Source organism: Anarrhichthys ocellatus, unplaced genomic scaffold, assembly GCF_004355925.1.
Source record: "Anarrhichthys ocellatus isolate YVR2014 unplaced genomic scaffold, GSC_Weel_1.0 scaffold26, whole genome shotgun sequence".
In the NCBI taxonomy this organism is placed as follows: Eukaryota; Metazoa; Chordata; class Actinopteri; order Perciformes; family Anarhichadidae; genus Anarrhichthys; species Anarrhichthys ocellatus.
The window spans coordinates 4,080,337-4,097,193 of NW_022280056.1; the positions used below are offsets into that span (position 1 = coordinate 4,080,337).

At 41.2% G+C, this 16,857-nt stretch overlaps 2 protein-coding genes across 3 annotated transcripts; both read right to left on the bottom strand.

The window, feature by feature from the left end:
* Positions 1 to 630: 630 nt before the first annotated feature.
* Positions 631 to 6,523, bottom strand: rundc1 (RUN domain containing 1). 2 transcript variants are annotated; one of them, XM_031861875.1, is made up of 6 exons: positions 5,981 to 6,523; positions 4,991 to 4,999; positions 4,514 to 4,672; positions 3,379 to 3,577; positions 3,154 to 3,249; positions 631 to 2,918 (listed from the first exon to the last, which is right to left on the bottom strand). In XM_031861875.1, the coding sequence occupies exons 1-6, from the start codon at positions 6,374 to 6,376 to the stop codon at positions 2,056 to 2,058; spliced, it is 1,722 nt and encodes a 573-aa protein (XP_031717735.1). In that variant the 5' UTR covers positions 6,377 to 6,523; the 3' UTR covers positions 631 to 2,055. The 2 variants fall into 2 exon arrangements, with proteins under 2 accessions (XP_031717735.1, XP_031717736.1); XM_031861876.1 differs by lacking the exon at positions 4,991 to 4,999.
* Positions 6,524 to 7,597: 1,074 nt separating this feature from the next.
* On the bottom strand, positions 7,598 to 16,857 carry grna (granulin a). The gene is made up of 13 exons (XM_031862367.1): positions 16,784 to 16,857; positions 15,923 to 16,063; positions 15,145 to 15,282; positions 14,911 to 15,039; positions 14,129 to 14,210; positions 13,224 to 13,330; positions 12,888 to 13,041; positions 12,682 to 12,783; positions 11,880 to 11,986; positions 10,809 to 11,123; positions 9,810 to 10,046; positions 9,440 to 9,697; positions 7,598 to 8,401 (listed from the first exon to the last, which is right to left on the bottom strand). The coding sequence occupies exons 2-13, from the start codon at positions 16,061 to 16,063 to the stop codon at positions 8,258 to 8,260; spliced, it is 1,914 nt and encodes a 637-aa protein (XP_031718227.1). The 5' UTR covers positions 16,784 to 16,857; the 3' UTR covers positions 7,598 to 8,257.

Here is a 16,857-nt window from a genome sequence, read left to right on the forward strand (position 1 = left end):
TACACTTAAATTATCAAAAGTAAAAAGTACTCATTATGCAGAATGACCTTCTTTCAGTGTGATATTATAATATTGTATTATTAATACAGAGACAGCGTTCTATGTTGTAGCTGGTTAAAGTAAAGCTAATTTTAACTACTTTATATACTGTTGGGTAGTTTAATCTATAACAATGAATTATATTTCATAAACTGGTCATATAGTTTGTCTGTTAAACATTGAACTTTAAAGTATAAAGTGACTATAATGTAACTGTAAAATATATATAGTGGAGAAACAAACAAATGTGAAGTTAAAAAAGACACAATAAACATGTTTTATACACAACAGGCGGCCGAATGGGGGAGAAATATTTCACTCATTAAAAACAATTTACAAATATTATTATCAATGCACTTTATTATTTTATTTCATGTATTGAAAGCGATGAATAGGTATTTGTCATGTAAGGAATACAATAGATGTCTCGTTCAGGATGTTCTGTCAGCCTTGTTCTGCGTGAAATGTGTTCAAATAAAGTTAGGGGGAAAAAGTGCCATTTCAACAAAGAAATATCAATATCAATAATGTGTCAAGTTTTAATTCTTGATTTCAATAAAGCTGAAAGAATAAAGACTCAACAGCAGCACAGCGGTTCATTTACTAAGTTTAATTTGTTTACAGCTGTAGCTATGCATTGATAAAAATAAAGAAAATAAACACAATTCATATCTCCCAATATATTATTTGTGATTAAAAACAACATAAATTGAAATGATTCAGTGTGTTTCTAGCTACTTTAACTCAGTGTTCTGATATGTTCAACCTACTTCAGAGGCGAGTTAAAACATGCTAAGCCATAAATAAATAAATAAATAAATGTCTCCTTACATAAATCCCAATAAAACAGCTCTACAACAAAAATAGGAATGTAGGAAGTTAAATATGGCAGCATATCTACGACACCGAAACAGAAGCGTTTACACAGCAACATAAAATAAATGATGAAAATGTGTCTCCAGGTGCACGCAGGTCACAAAGTGCACAGGTTTCTATGTTGGGAAGTACAGACGCAGTGATCCTCTTTTATCAAAGGTTTGATACACACATCAGTGTGTGTGTTAGTCCCATAAACAGCAGTTCAACATACAGCAGATATAAACTAAACCTCAGTATAATAGCATCTATGGTTTGAACATTCAGTATTTAAGGATAGAAATCGTGCAACTCTTCCATCTCCCGAAAATAAAAATAAAAAGAAAAAAGTTCTCTGAAAAACAGGAAACAAAACAAAACCTTTTATATCCTACAATCGTGTTACATCGTTCTTATCATACAACATCACTGCCATCTAATTCTGATCCTAAATAAACCTGGAATAGGAGAGAAGCAGCAGTTCAAACAGGGTCTAACACCTGAAACACAACGTGCAAGAGGTGATGACAGCTTCACAGGTTTCAAAATGGAGTCTGCAGACAATGTTACACAACGCTTTAACTTCACGTCCGAAGAGTGCGTCAAGAGAGCAACCGATCTGCTCCGCGTGATTTACCACCAAACGAACAAACGCCACAACAGAAGAGTCACTGCACTTTTCACTGTGAACGACAGTTTGCTGTTTAGAAACCTCGGTATCGAGTTTCGGCTGATTACTTTTTCTTCCTGGATTGTCTCAGTGGCGACCGCATTACAGTACTGATTACTGTACACATCCTACCTCTCTCTTAGCTGCATAGGTTAGGACGCCGTCATGTACACAGGGCGATGATACGGTGTGATGAGCACAGGTCGCAAAGGTCAGGAAGGCTTCTCTAAAGGTGAGGAAATCTCAATCTCCATCTAAGGCATGTTTACAGTACGAGTAGCATCATCATTTTGGAATCATAAAGAGAAGGTCACACGACATAATCATCCATGCATGTACAGAAGACATCACACACTTCACTTAAGATGGGTCGCTACTTAAATAACCTTTAAAAGGTTACATACTTGAAGCACAAAGTCATGTTTTTGCGGGTAAAATACTTGATTTCTGAGGCTGATGTTTTCGTTAGTTTTCATGGATGTGTCGCCTCCTCAGAAAGCATCTTTAATGTTCTTCAGCTGCCGGACAGCCAGGTCCACTGGGAGGTTGAATTTGAGGTGGCTGATGCGGCCCAGGATGCGCAGGGCTCCTTCGAAGCCGGTCTGGGCCATGTAGCTCCAGGACTGGTAGTGCGGGTGTACGAGGGTCCCGGACTTACACAGCAGGTTGAGCCACGACACCAGCCGCTGCTCATTCAGAGCCATGCACACCAGCGCTTTGAACTCGGTGTCCGGTCCTCGCTTGTAGCGTCCGTGCTCATTCAGCACAGTGTGGACGGCCCACAGCAGAGACTGTTTAGGGGTGACGGTCACCGGGCCGCCCGCCACGGGGAGGCTGAAGGACTGAGAAAGCTGGCGGGCCGGAGTCTCCACGAAGGCTTTCCCGTTTTTGGAGTGGTAGTATTTGACAAAGAGCTCCCATGGGTGCATGGTCTGTGGGGTCGGTCTGTAAGGCAGCAGGCAGGAGATTGGCGCCAGCACCATACTCATGGTCTGGGAGGGCGAGAAGAGGCCGTGAGACAACAAGTCCTTCAGAGCGATCGCCAGCTCCTTCCTCACCGACGACGTCAGCTCGTCGCGGGGTCCCAGCGCCGCGTTGCTGGTGTAGTTGACGACGTGTTCGAGGGACGGCTGTCTGCACGAGCCCAGCACTCGCACCTTGTCGACAGCCGCCTCTAGGCGCTGCAGCAGGGGCCCGTAGTTCTGCAGGGTCGACTCCTGAGGCCACATGTTCTGAGGAAGGTGGCCGGGGGCGCAGCCGAACTGGCTCGCAGCGAAGATCTGCAGCACGGCCAGGGCCTTCTGGATCAGCTGCAGGCCGGTCTCTCGCATCTTCTGGGCCTGCTCTGGGTCCACTGCACAGAGAGGAGGAGAACCACAGGAACTTATACTGGACAGCAACACTGGTGGTTCTGAGCACCACATCCAGTAAACGTTTATAAAGAGTTTACCAATACATCTTTAAAAAAAACCATCTAGGTCCTCAGTCTGAAGCCGGGCACATTTAGCCAGATCTTAAACCCAAATCTACTGGCTTTATTACTGCTAACACTAAATAGTATCTGCTGTACGAGTTTGATACGAACTGACCTTTCTTCTTCAGTCCTGGAGTTCTGGCATTGGTCCCCGCTGCTTGTGGCTGCTGGCTGAGTCCACCATCTGATAGGAGAGGGTTCCCCACTTCATCTTTTAGGAAAGAAAAGCAAAATTCATTCAATAAACTGTGAAATGAAAACAAACAAGCAGACACTGCAGTGAAACGGAGGATTCGTATCCACTTGAATGACGTTTTTTACTGTGTATGAGACCACGTACCCTGGATGAAGTTGATGAACATCTCCAGGTCTCTGATCTGGGTCTTGAGCTGATCCACCAGCTGCTCTTTGACCCTGGCTGGGTTCACTATCTGAGCGATGGCAGCGTCCACTCTCTGTCGCAGCTCCTCGGGCGACAAGTTGCCGATGTCCTCGTTCAGGTTCACGTCCAGCTTTTCGATCAACTCGTCAATGATGACCTGAAGAATGTAAGAAGGTTAGAGAATGGACGTAGTGTTTTATTTGAAGTGGTGTTGGTGGGAAGCTTCAAAACAGTTTGCATTCACTAACTCAGTCATTTTTAGCCACGATAGCAGCCCGGCAGCGTTGGTCCACATTAAAATATCTCAACAACTGTCTAATGGATTGCCAGAAATTTTGTAGAAACATTTATGATCCCCAGAGGATGAATCCTACTGACTTAGGTGATCCTCTGACATTTCCTCTAGCGCCACCGTGAGGTTGACATTCTTGTTTTTCTAGTGAGATATCTTGACAACTATTGGATGAATTACTGTGAAATGTGGTTCACACATTCATGGTCTCCTGAGGATGCATTGATGTTCATCAGGTCAAAAATGTATTTGCTTAATGGCTGGTTTCAATAAATAAATAAATAAAAATAAATAAATAAATAAATAAAAATATAAATAAAATATAAATAAATAAAACTGCTGTACTTTGTGTTTGTTGCCAATGAGCAGATGTTAGTAAGCTAACATGCTAAACTAAGACAGTCACCAGCATGGCACTAAATTCTTCCAGTCAGGAAGATATTTCATTTAATTTTTCACTTCTTTAAAAGGAAAGGAGTAATAATACACTTAAAGGTTTTAGGTGGGCCAAATGTATTATGGACAGACTTTTCAAATAGATTCTCTATATGAGAAACACTCAAGCCTAAAGTGTTTTAAGAAAAGACTCGTTACACCTGATCTGAAACAAGTAAACACCACATTGTGTGCTCAATATAACAGACTGGAAAGTCGTGATAATTTAACACAAGCTTGCACATCTGTTGGGCCTCTCATTATGTAAGTATGAGGATTAAAGGCTGATCAGACGAGCTGTAGCAGATCTGAACCCATCAACATGTGACGGGGTGGCGAGTGATGGTTCATCTTCCACAACCCCACCTTCTGTCTCTCCATGATGACGGACTGCGGCAGAGCGTCGTAGCTGCCCTCCTGGTAGGCGAAGCGCTCCAGATCATCCAGCTGTGTCTTCAGTTGGAAAATGAGATCCTTCTGTTTCTCCCTCTGAGCCTCCAGGCGCTCCCTCTTGTCCCTCTCACTCTGACAGGAGAAACACACACACACACACAGATTTTAATGTCTACAGACAGAGAGCGTGAACAGCGTGTACTAGATCTTGACCAATGTGGGAGCTTTGCTTCTGATACCAATATTTAAGATTCTAAACGCTCTTTGCAATACATTTGTAATTAAATTCACTTAAAATGTTCAACAGCTTTTTAAGTGAGACTTAAGTGTGTATTAACGTTTGATAGACAGTCCTGTGCAGCAGTTTATCAAACACTCATCTGCATCTTTTTCGTACTTGTGTCACAACACTTACACACAAATACACGAGACAACAGGTCTCATACTCACCAGATCTCCCTTCAAGGAAAGCATGCGACGAAGGAGAAATTACATAAAAACACCTTTAGTTTGGGGGTTATGATGAGAAATAACTCCAAATTAATTATTACGCGAGGCCGAGACTTTACTTCAGTTAAGACTGAATGCAAAGAAGCTGGGAGGAAACAACAGCAGGGACCAAAAGCGGCTCGGTTCAACACGGTTGTGTGCACAGAGGCCTTTATTAAACAGATAGTGATCTGCTGGAAGCATTCTCATTGAGCTGGCAGCGCCGTGAGTCAACACAAAAGCAACATTTTTCCAACAGTGATAAGAGTTCAATGGGAACGCAGCCGAGGTGGGCGCAGCAGCCTCGAGCGTGACGGAACAAGCAAATCAGTTTTAATCATAAACCTCACAGCCCTGAGGAGAAGCGTGAGTGTCAAACATCTCTGCAAGCATCTACACAACCTGCATTTAACCTTTCAATATTTATAAATCTGACAATTATCTTTTTTATTATTTAATACAGGCAAAATAACGCATAAAAAACATGACAATCTGACAATTATTTTCTCAAATCATTGATTATTGAAAATGTAAAAAAAATACATTTTGTCAAACTAATTTACTTAAACCCCAAAATATGCAGTTAACTAAAAGAAAAGCACCAAATCATCTAGGATAAGAGGCTGGAATACGGGAATATTGTGCACCTTTGTCTTAAAAATAACTCGATAATCAAAACAGTGGTTGACTAATCAATTGATTCCCTTTTCTTTTCAGCACACACATACACTTTACAGCATCTTGGCAAAGACTCAGACACCTGTAAACACTGCACTACAGTCCTAAATCTATACAATTATCATATATAACTCATATAATAAGGACCATTAAAATAGGAGTATATACAAGGGTATTCTATTATTTCAATGACATGTTGTGACACCTGTCATCTTGTCCTGACATGCACTCAGAGAGAGTGTAAACATCATGGTGGTCGTAGTTTGTCCTCACCGAGTTCTCCAGCTGTTTGGCATCCAGAGCTCTGCAGCCCACCACGTGCGGGCAGCCCCTGAAGGCGAACTCCTCCAGCTCGGCCAGCATCCTCTCCTTCTCATCGGTCTGCGCGTGAACTACCTGCTTCAGCCGGAACTGCACCTGGGCGAAGTGAGAGGTGAGCGCGAGGAGAGAGGAGTTCAGCAGGTGCTGCTCCTCTTCCAGCTTCTCCAGCCTGGTGGCCATTTCCTCATCCGTGGCCGCCGAGGACAAGCCTCTCTTCTTCGGCTGGCCAGGGCTCCCGCTGCCGCTCTCATCCTCCGGGCTGGCCACGGCCCCGACCGGTGCCCATCGCTCCCCTGCGCTGGCGAAGGCAGCCTCGCTGTCCGAGGCTGACAGCTCCTCCGTGGACATTTTGAAAAAAGACGGGGCGGAGGTTTGAAAGTCCAGCTGTTTAAACTACGTTTCCGGTTTGTCAACTGTCTTTTCCTTGGATGATTTGTTTTCTGGCGTTGCGCAGACAACAACAAGGATCACCGCCGGAGAAACAGGTGTAACGCCATCTTGGGAAGGATGATTCATACGTCAAAACGGAGACACGTAAAGCGTGCGGGAAAACACCGGAAGTCTAGTCTAAAACGTTTGTCTTCAAAATAAAAGTGTCCATATTAACGTAACAGAAATTCTTTATTAATTTATCGTACTGTCAGATCATTTTAAAGAAATACATTTTTAAGAATAGCATTTATATTATGTATCATTGTCTTAGTGTCTGTATTGTTTATTTGTAAATGTGTGATGAAGTATATATATTAACTTGTGACACTTTGTAACATTTGTTTTGAAAATTGCAATATCAATAAAATATATTACTTATTGTTATAATTATTATGAAAAATGCTCAATTATAAGTAAAATACTGCATTAAATGTTACTGAATCAAAAGTAATCTGTCATATTCCACTATTATGTAACATACTGTATATTAATTTTGATATTTTTAATAAATAAAAAAATTGAATTTTTGTATGAAAAGTAGATGTGAATACTTACATACCCATATTACCTATATTTATATTATGTAAAGTAGGCCTACACATATGGCTGTTGAAGCTTGATTTCTTTGGCACAAATATTTACACAATTCATTTGTAGAGTTGAATGTATTATACTGTATAGATTTTATATTTGATATCCCTAAATTATTCAATATCTTATTTTCTTTATTTAATTCCCCACATCCAAGCCGGTTCATTGTTTATTTCCCCTGTGGAAAACAACACAGTATTTACGGTTTGGATAGTTTTTATATTCTATATTTAACAAAAAGAAAACATATTTCCTTTATTTTAGGCTTTTATTTTGAATTGTAATCGGAAATCTGTATTGTTACTCCTTCAGAGCTTCACACTGCTCAAAAAGAGGAGGTCTGATAATCCCAAATAAAAAGCCTGACGTCAGAAGAGGCTCAAACTGTACGACGTCATCCTGAAAAGTGGAATTCCATCCCGGAAGTACGGATAAGGAAATACAGGCGTTTAATGCGGAGTCCTCTTTTATGCCTTTCCCTCCCTCTCTTCTTATAGAAACAGATGCTTTAATAGAGTATTCATACAGGAATGATTTGACACGGTGTAATGTCATACAATACATTTCTTGTTTATTAGTTTCATGCAGATTAAGCACTGAGTAGAATATCTCTTCATGTTTGCATCATGGTGTGTTTAAAACCCAAATTAACACAAGTGACAACAAGATGCACACAATTAAAACACTTAAAATTCAATGATTCATTACAGATTATGCCACAAATATATCCGATATCTGAAGTACTGACCAGAAAACAGCGCTACAGAGGATTCACTCATGATGAGGTGAAATTAAATATATTTAAAATGATAAAATCATGTGACATTATGCCCTGAATTGTGACTGATTATTGATAGAAGTGCACTCTGCAGTACAAAGCAGCTGAAGCATATAAAAACAGATTTGACAGGGAATACAATCACATTGCCTGTTGATGTTTTTAATGGGTGGAGGTAAGTTAACTAGCTTGCAACTTTGTGCTTGGAATAACAAGGCTGTATCTGACTTTTAGAATGAATCATTAAAATATTGATGCCCTGATCTTGTTGCATGTAGTTGTTGTTGCAGAACATCATAACCCCAAGTGCAATTCAATTAACCAGCATCCCCTTCACCTTCACCACAAAGATTAGGATAAAATCTCTTTTACATTATTCCCATTTAGTGCATTATGCAAAAACATATGCCAGTGCAGGGGAGGTGTTCTCACAAAACTAGAGCTCTCTTTTTGTTGGCGAGGAACACCTGCCACTTGTCCCAGCGGAGCCTGGTGCTCTTGATGCAGTCTGCAGTCTCGGTGCAGGTGTAGCCGGCGGGACAGCAGTGCAGCAAGTCGCTGCAGCACACCGCCTGTGGAGAAGACAGAGGAAGGAAGACATGTGGTGGTGGAGGAAACAGGTGCTTTAGTTAAGATAGTGGTTCAATTTAGTCTATCACATGTGGAAAAACAGCCTTTAAAATGTTACTTTAGAAAAAGTACAGAGGTATTAGCAACAAGTTTCAAGTATTAAATGTATAAGTATGTCTCCTTCCAGAATATTATTAGTTACATTATTAAACTATTATATCTGAACCTGAACATTGTGCTAAAACAAATGAATTACTTCAACTACTGCAACCAACTGACACAGCTATATGACATCAGGTTTCTCCACCATCATCCTTATATTATGACAAACCCACATTAAAGCTGGCTGTAATAACAACTCCAAATATCACAGGATTTGATTATTTTTGGTGGCAAAAATGCACACAAGTGCGACTCCTGCGGCCTATTCCACATCTCTGCTGTTCAATCCTTACTTTGCAGAATTATCTGATTATTAATACTTATGCAATAATATGTAAGAAGCATACTAATACAGTAGTTACATCTATAACAATGTTTTACAACTTAAAAAGATCCTATTCTTTGGGATTTCTTGTAACTGAAAGGCTGCGAAGACAAGAAACATTGTACAATATTGTAATACTGAAAAATAAAAAATACAAAATAGCCTCTAAGGTGTCTCCCTGACTGTGTAAAGGCAGCCTTAGCTTTACATTATGGTTAGAGAAAAAGCCTGACATTCTTTTTTATTGGAGTATTAGATGATACGTTTGATACCACTCTCATGTCTCTGCATATAAGATACGATGCATTATTTAATGAGCTTTAGAGGTGCTGGTAGGTTGGTTTTATTCCCTTTGGACAGAGCAAGACTAGCTGTTTCCCCCTGTTTCCAGTATTTGTGCTAAGCTACGCTAAACAGCTGCTGATACAGCTTCTTACTTATCGTAGAGACATGAGATTGACATCTTCTCATCTAACTCTCTGCAAGAAAGCAAATATGAATATTTCCCATAATGTCAAACTATTTCTTTAGAAGTTAAAGTTGTTTATCATACATTAGTATATGGACAGCAGCCCCATGTAGTAGCCGAGGTCCTGCAGCAGGTTGTTTCATCTGGACAGCTGGTCTTTTTATCACACTGGACGTCTCTGTGCTTTGAGGGAATGGGCATGGGTTGATGCTCGGCTAGATGCACCCGTGTTAGCGGGACGGCCTCCACCTGCAGCACGATGAGCTTCAGACAGGAGTTAGAGGCCACGTTGCAGGTGTAACCCTGTGGGCAGCAGTGCTCCTTATCCGAGCAGCACACAGCCTGCAGACACAGCATGCACAAGGTTAGTGGAAGTGACATCCATTGTGTTACATAAGTACACCCTGACTGATAGTGTGTCGTATACGGTTATCTCTCCATGTGCAGCGCTCACATTTGGCAGCGGGCAGCAGCCCCACTCGCCCGACAACACCCGGCAGCAGGTGGTCTGTCCGGGACATTGAATCTGCTCATCGCACTGCACAGAGCTGGAATCGGCCTCGACGCTGGTGGTGGCAGGAAGCTTGGTGTACCAGGGAATCACCACTTCTCCTTTGGTGCACGTGGTCTTCCTCTCGTTGCACATGTAGTTGGCGGGACAGCAGTGGCTCCTGTCAGCGCAACACACCGCCTGTGGGGGGGAAGTGAGAGTGAAAGTGCTACTTTCACATCATCCATCTTGTTTTTCAGTTCTTCTTTTAAATTAACAAACTTAAGAATAGTGCAAAAATGTGAGTGCATTAATTAATCAGTAACTTTAGAGTGACAGCCTGAGGAAATTAGTGATTGTGGCCTGAGGCTGAAATAATACAGAGGAGAGTAGAAATGTACTGCGGGATCTATTTCACCATGCAAAGTAGTGATACCGTACTGTCATTTATACTCGTTGGGTCTCACTTTTACAAATTAAAGACAATCTGAACACAAGTTTTCAGAAATCTCAGATGGCTGCTTAACTGCTGAGCTCTTGGTGTTGATCAACGGCCTGTATGTGATTAGTGCAGAAACAATCAATTTGGTTGCTTGCTGCCATTGAAATGGGAGTAATGAGAGTGAACCGTGAACAGTGAAGCTGTGGGATGGAAAACCAAAGCAATGAGCTGAAATATGATATAAAGGTCTGTCGGACGTCCGGTGATAACTATCGTTATCGTTAATAATAGCAAAGTTGTAATAGTATAAAAAAAGTATTAACTGTACATTAATAAACACATAAAATGTCCTTATAGCTGCTTACCACTACATTATGCGGTGTTATAAACCATTTATTGAATTTATTAAGCATTAAATATCAATTTATTAACATAGTTTATTATTTGTAGTCTTTTATGTGATGATCATTTTATGCTATGAGGCGGTAAAAATCCTTGTTATTGCATATTTCAGTGCTCACCTGTGGCAGCGGGCAACAACCCCACTCCTGAGACGAGCTCATGAAGCAGCAGGTGGTGGACGGAGGGCAGCTGGTGTGGGGGTCACACTGAATGCGCTCCTCGTCTTCCTCATCCTCATCCTCGGCTCCAGTTGGCTCTGTGCTTGTGTCCTGACTCTGGGTTGGAGCGACCACTGTAGTGGGTGCCGCCGTGGTAAACGCGGGGATCTTCTGCTTCATGGGCGTTGAGCCCGAGATACCGTCACATTTGAGCTCGGTAATGTCGCAAGTGGTGTCATGCGGGCAGCAGTGTTCGTGGTCGTCACAACAGACGGCCTTTTGAACAAAGTAACAAGAAAGCTTTCAGCCACAGGCATTGCTGGATGTGTGAATACGCATGAGGAGAGAGAATTGTCAGTCAAACTGAAGACATGTTCATGTGAAGATAAAATCAGTGAGTGCAAAAAGTGGTCAAATACACTTTAGAGGATAGTTCAATGTTTTGAGAAATATGCTTATTTGTTATCTTGCTGAGAGTTAGTTGAGAAGCTTGATACCAATTTCATGACAGTACGGTAAATGAAGCTACAGCCAGCGGGTTAGCTTAGCTTAGGACAAAGACTGGAAACTGAAGGAAGCTAGCCTGGTTCTGTCCAAAAGGTAACAACATCCACCTACCAGAACCCCAAAAACTCACTAGTTAACACGTCATATCTCCTTCGTACTAACATTTACAACAGCCTGTTTTTTGTGCTAAGCTAAGCTAGCTCTTCATGCTAACTTTAGCTACTGGTGTTAGATTCATATTTACCGTACAGACATAAAAGTGGTCACAATCTTCTCGACTGAATCTCAGCAAGAAAGCAAATGAGCGTATTTATTTGAACTAAAAAGTTGAACTATTCCTTTAAAGACATAATGTGTGAAACTTTCATGACAACATTGAATCATCTATTAATTCAACATAAAAGTGTGGCACCTTATTAAAACTATCTGCACATCTAGGAGGTCAATCCAGTGGAAAATCCTCAGGAAGGTAGTTTAAAAACTTTTTTTCATCCTTAGTGTGTGCATGTTGCACTGTGTGTTTACCTCAGGTAGATCACAGCAGGCCCAATCTCCTGTTGCAGTCTTACAGCAGGTGGTGTCATCAAGACAATAGTGGGTGGAGTCACATGTAACGTTCCCCACCTGTATTTCTTTTTCAGCAAATAGACAACAGCCACATTGATGCTTTCGAAAAAAACTTTCTACAGCTTTAGAATCAGTTTACCAAAATATAATACATTACTAATACTATTATCGGTAACCTATTACTACCACACCTACTGCATGCAGGAAGAATGCTGCTGTACTAGCTTTGATAGACCTTTCCCACAGACATTTCGTCTAGTCATAGCAGGAAATGCTGCAACTTACAACATTTAGCTGTGACAGTAATGCTGCGTCCATATGGAATCAGGCAGACAGTGGACCAAAAACTGGATATCACGTTAGTGGACGAGAGCAGGACGGTAAAATGAGATGAGGCCAGGAAGGTAATGGTAAACGGCATCACCGTCCAAAGTTAAAATAATTTAACTTTTTAACGGGATGTTACATAACTGTGCTGTTAACTATTAGGTAGCGTACAGTCCATGGTTTGTGTTAAGCTAATGTTAGCTTTAAAAAAAAGAAACTGATCAGGGCCTTAAGTCCTGCATTCACAGACACCCCTACATTAAATGGAATGCAGCCGTTATTAACGTTATTAAAGCATAACGTCTGCTGAAAAAAAAGGTCTGTTTTTACATTTAACTCATGCATCTGGGCTCGTTATGTGCATCTTATGATACATATTGTATGAGGAGTGTGTGCTTGTTATGCATACTTAAATTCATGATGAACACCTCACCTGCAGCTGCCTTGGTGAAAGATGATTCGTCCTTCTCTGTGGGAGGAACTGCACTCACTGTGCTGACTTCAACAGCTGTCTTTGCAGTGACTTTTTCGCCTTCTGAAAGAGGAAACACACACTGCTATCGCTGCATAAACACTCATGCAATAATTAATCAGAATAAGGAAGTAAATTTAGCCGCAGTTAACCATAATGAATCTGACCTTTCTGGTTCTCCCAGTCCGCTCTTATCCTGGCAGGGAATTTGGCCCACATAGGCGTTACTTTTTTGGTAGATGAGGAAACACATTTGCTGTGTTCAAGATCACATGTGGTCCCTTCAGGACAGCAGTGTGTCTTATCCACGCAGCACACAGCCTGTTTGGACAGTAAAGACACATGGAGTATCACCTCTAGAGCCACACATGATAAGACAACATAAAGTCACGATAACCAGACATGCAAATCCAACATTTGACTTTTTCCTCATTCATAATCTCAATTATACTATTAGAATTTCAAAGTGTATGTCTATAATGAAAAGATCAGCCATTTTGTACGTTTGGCTTGGGACAGCAAGCCCAGGCTCCTTCTGTGGTTTCACAGCAGGTGGTATCATCTGGACACTCCGACACTCCATCTTTGCACAGAACTGCAGTCACAAGCTCTGCAACAACATAACGGAAACATTTAAAAAGCTTGAGATGAAAACCCCTTATGAGAGTTAGGCCAGTTTATCTGCACAGCACCCTTCAACAACGAGCCAATACAAAGTGCTTTACACGAGACTTAAAAGGGCTTTGACACAAATAAACCAGAAAGAGTACGATAGATTTAAAAAATGAAAAAAAAAACAGCCCAGTGTTGACAACTTTTTTACAATGAAAGTAGCAAGTAGCACTAGTTCTAGAAGTCGCTAAATTTTGCGAGAAAGAACAACCCGGCCCTTCTGAGCCCCCAGTCTGTAACTCAGCGGGTATTTTCCTTTAAGTTAAATCAACTTCCCAGTACAAACACTTCAATAACCCTGAAGACAGTCCTTTGATTATTGATGTATTCTTAAGGTGATTGTGGGCTCATTTTGAAATGTGCTTGATGTTAAAATTCCAGACATTAACGACACAAAGATTTCTAGCTTGGTTTGTGGTCTTTAACGTTAGCGACTGAAGCTGAAGACTGACTTTTAATCGCTCTTCTTTGGCTCCAAAAAACAATTATTTCAGATACATCTTTGCTTAACAGGAGGACGTTTTTGTACATCTAATCATGGTTGAATAGAAGAGGGCTGAGACTGGAGCCTGCAGGTGTCATTTCCGTTCACACAGATTTGTAATTACCCATTGACACAAAGTAGTTTGAGTCCTGCAGACAACATTCACACCAGTTTAGCGCTGTGCCAGAAAGTCCCGGACAGTTTTCCAGACTGTCTAGTAATATGTTGTGCTAGTGAGAAGAAGCATTTCACCTTTTTTGATGCAGGAGCGGCTGTCTGCGCTGCACTGGTGGCCCTCAGGGCAGCAGTGTTTCCCATCAGAGCAGGGGACTCCCTGTCAGGGGTCAGGAAATCATGAATTTATATATTTGTTTTATAGAAACAAGGGTTCAATCTTAACTGCTTTACCCCAAACAGGTGAAGTAGTTAGACATCTAAAGGTGCAATATAGTCAGACTAAAACAATCCAGCAGACAACTTTACAACAAAACGCAGGAAGCTGCGTTATAATAGAGAGTACTTCCTGTTGTATTCAGTGAAGTGAAAATGCTTGTTTCACCAAAACAGCAAATGTTCCTCCTTGTGACAGGAAGTCACGGGGCTTTTAGAGGACACATTTTGCGTAACATATGCACCCTTAATATCACCAGTGTTACTGTACGAGTGGTTCATCAGTGGACTCCACCATGGACCTCAATGTTGTGGTCCATATTTTACTGTTCTTTTACCAGTTTGTCACTTAAATGACCGTGTAGCACTTCTTTAGAAAGGGTTAACATGTCAACATGACTGCGTGTCTTTCAACCATCTTTTAACATTAGTTTTAAACTGACTGACACTAATGCACTCTCTAATACTTGTAGGGATAACACTCAACTGTTTAGTTGCTGTAATTGCGAAAGTGCTAATTTAGTTGAACAATGTTTGATGTTACAGTCTCCCCTCTGTGATGATCTTGTTTGTTTTGTTTGACCATGAGCTGTTAGAATAAACTGCATTACATGTAATGTCATTGTCGGACACGGTTTCATTACCTGAGCTAAGGGACAGCAGCCAAACTTTGTCAAGCCCCTCAGGCAGGAATACTCAGCTGGGCATCGAGACTGATCAGGACAGATGTTGTCGTCCACCTCCACCATGTACGTCTTGATCATCCTGAAGGACTGCAGGGAGGGACATGACGGGAAAAGGGGGCTCTCGCTTTAGATGTGTCAAACTCTCACTCTCTGTGTCTTATGATGAAAGCAACGCGTGTCTGTTGTTCTCACTTTGGAGAGTCCGGGCTGATCAGCAGAAGTTCTTTCCACCCAGGGGACGGACCCGGTCGAGTTCGAACAGCTGGACATGGCTGTGTTGCAGATTGTTCCCGCAGGACAGCAATGCATGTGATCCTCACAGCACTCAGCCTGCAAGGGGACAGCAGTAGTAGGGACACTTTGACTAACAAAGTTTTAAACTGCTATCTCACTGGCTGAGTGAAGCCTGAGCTTCTATCTGGCTCATAAAGTGACAAAACACTAGTGAGCATGAATAGTACCACTGTTCAGCCTTCATTTCTTTTTATTTTAGAGTACAAGAAGGGTTATCTCATATTTACATGCAACTATGTGATGGACAAAAGGGACAAAGCATCCTACTGAAGTGCAAGCAGTATAACTTTACTGGGGTTTATCTTGTGAAGACGTTAAGTTAATTGTGCTGCCCTTCAACCGAGAGCAGTAAAGAGGTTTAAAGTGTTCAGGCTGACAGCTGGACAGGATCAAAGTCCTTCATTTTTATCTTTTTTTACTTATTATCAGCCTATATGAGCAAAAATATTCACATGTATATGGAATACATGCACACACAGTATCAGCAAATAAACTGAATTCTTTCAGGTTTCCGTCAATGTACATTTTTAATAATTAATAATTTAATACATGTCAATAAGTGATTCATAATTAGCACACCAAAGGGTTACGTCAAGGCTAACTGTGGCTATCTCTGGCTAGCATGAACTCTGTCCGTGTTACATTATGATGCACAACATGCAGGAACCATGTCTACCTGATCCAGTGGGCAGCATTCATAGCCGTTGGCCGGGTCGTTGCAGCAGGTTTGACCGTCGTCACATCTCCCTCCATCTGGACACTCATCAGCACCAACCAGAGCCAGGAGAGCCCAACAGATCACAACCCACTTCTGCATCTGCACACAGGGGGACACACGCGCACACACACACACACACACACACACACACACAGGTCATCAAAGAAAGTGAAAGATATGCATGTCGAATCCCCCTCTCCAATCACAAATAACATGTTTGTATTCACTTCTGCTGAAACGATTGGACACGGAGTATAATAGTTTATTAATTAATCATTAATCATGGCTATTTTGATGATTTCTCACCTTTAGATTCATACAGTTGAAAAACAAAAATGGAAATAATATCTGGGACTCAGTTCTGTTTTCATTTCTACTTCCTGAAAGTGTAACAGTCCCTTTTGGGGTTTGTTCCTGATTTTTGTCTTTAGCGAATCCAACACAATAAGAACCACTTTCAGTTTCGTTTAACATGCATATTAGAAAGGAGGGTTCTTTGTCTTAATAAAATCTCAGCTAGTCAGAATAAACTGTGGACGTTTTACATGAAAATATTAAACCAATTTAAGCAGTACGTGAATCGTTGTCAAACATGTTTACAATTCACTCAAATTGCAAGTCACTCAGTTTTTTTCGTTTCATCTATTGTGAAGTTTTATCCGGGTTTAACTCTTACCATAGTGTTGAGCTTTTTGTTTTTGTTATTATTACCTTGTTTGTCTGTCAAAGCTCTTTGTAAACTCTGTTTTTAACGGTTGTTACTTCTTTACCAAGCAATTAATGTATCAGATTCAACGAATACGTTTAGTTTGCTCTTACCTTGGTTAAAGACTGAAGGGCTGTTGTGAGGAGAAAGGTGTTTCACAAGTGTCTCACCACTAAACAGAACAAAC

Coding starts and splice junctions, on each gene's coding strand:
- rundc1 (XM_031861875.1), bottom strand. CDS start 6,376: ATGTCCACGGAGGAGCTGTCAGCCTCGGACAGCGAGGCTGCCTTCGCC. Junction 3,578..4,513: donor TCATCATGGAGAGACAGAAG/GTGGGGTTGTGG, acceptor TACATTCTTCAG/GTCATCATTGACGAGTTGAT. Junction 2,919..3,153: donor TCCAGGACTGAAGAAGAAAG/GTCAGTTCGTAT, acceptor CTCTCTGTGCAG/TGGACCCAGAGCAGGCCCAG.
- grna (XM_031862367.1), bottom strand. CDS start 16,063: ATGCAGAAGTGGGTTGTGATCTGTTGGGCTCTCCTGGCTCTGGTTGGT. Junction 11,987..12,681: donor TTTCACCAAGGCAGCTGCAG/GTGAGGTGTTCA, acceptor TTGCTGAAAAAG/AAATACAGGTGGGGAACGTT. Junction 11,124..11,879: donor CCTGCTGTGATCTACCTGAG/GTAAACACACAG, acceptor TTTGTTCAAAAG/GCCGTCTGTTGTGACGACCA.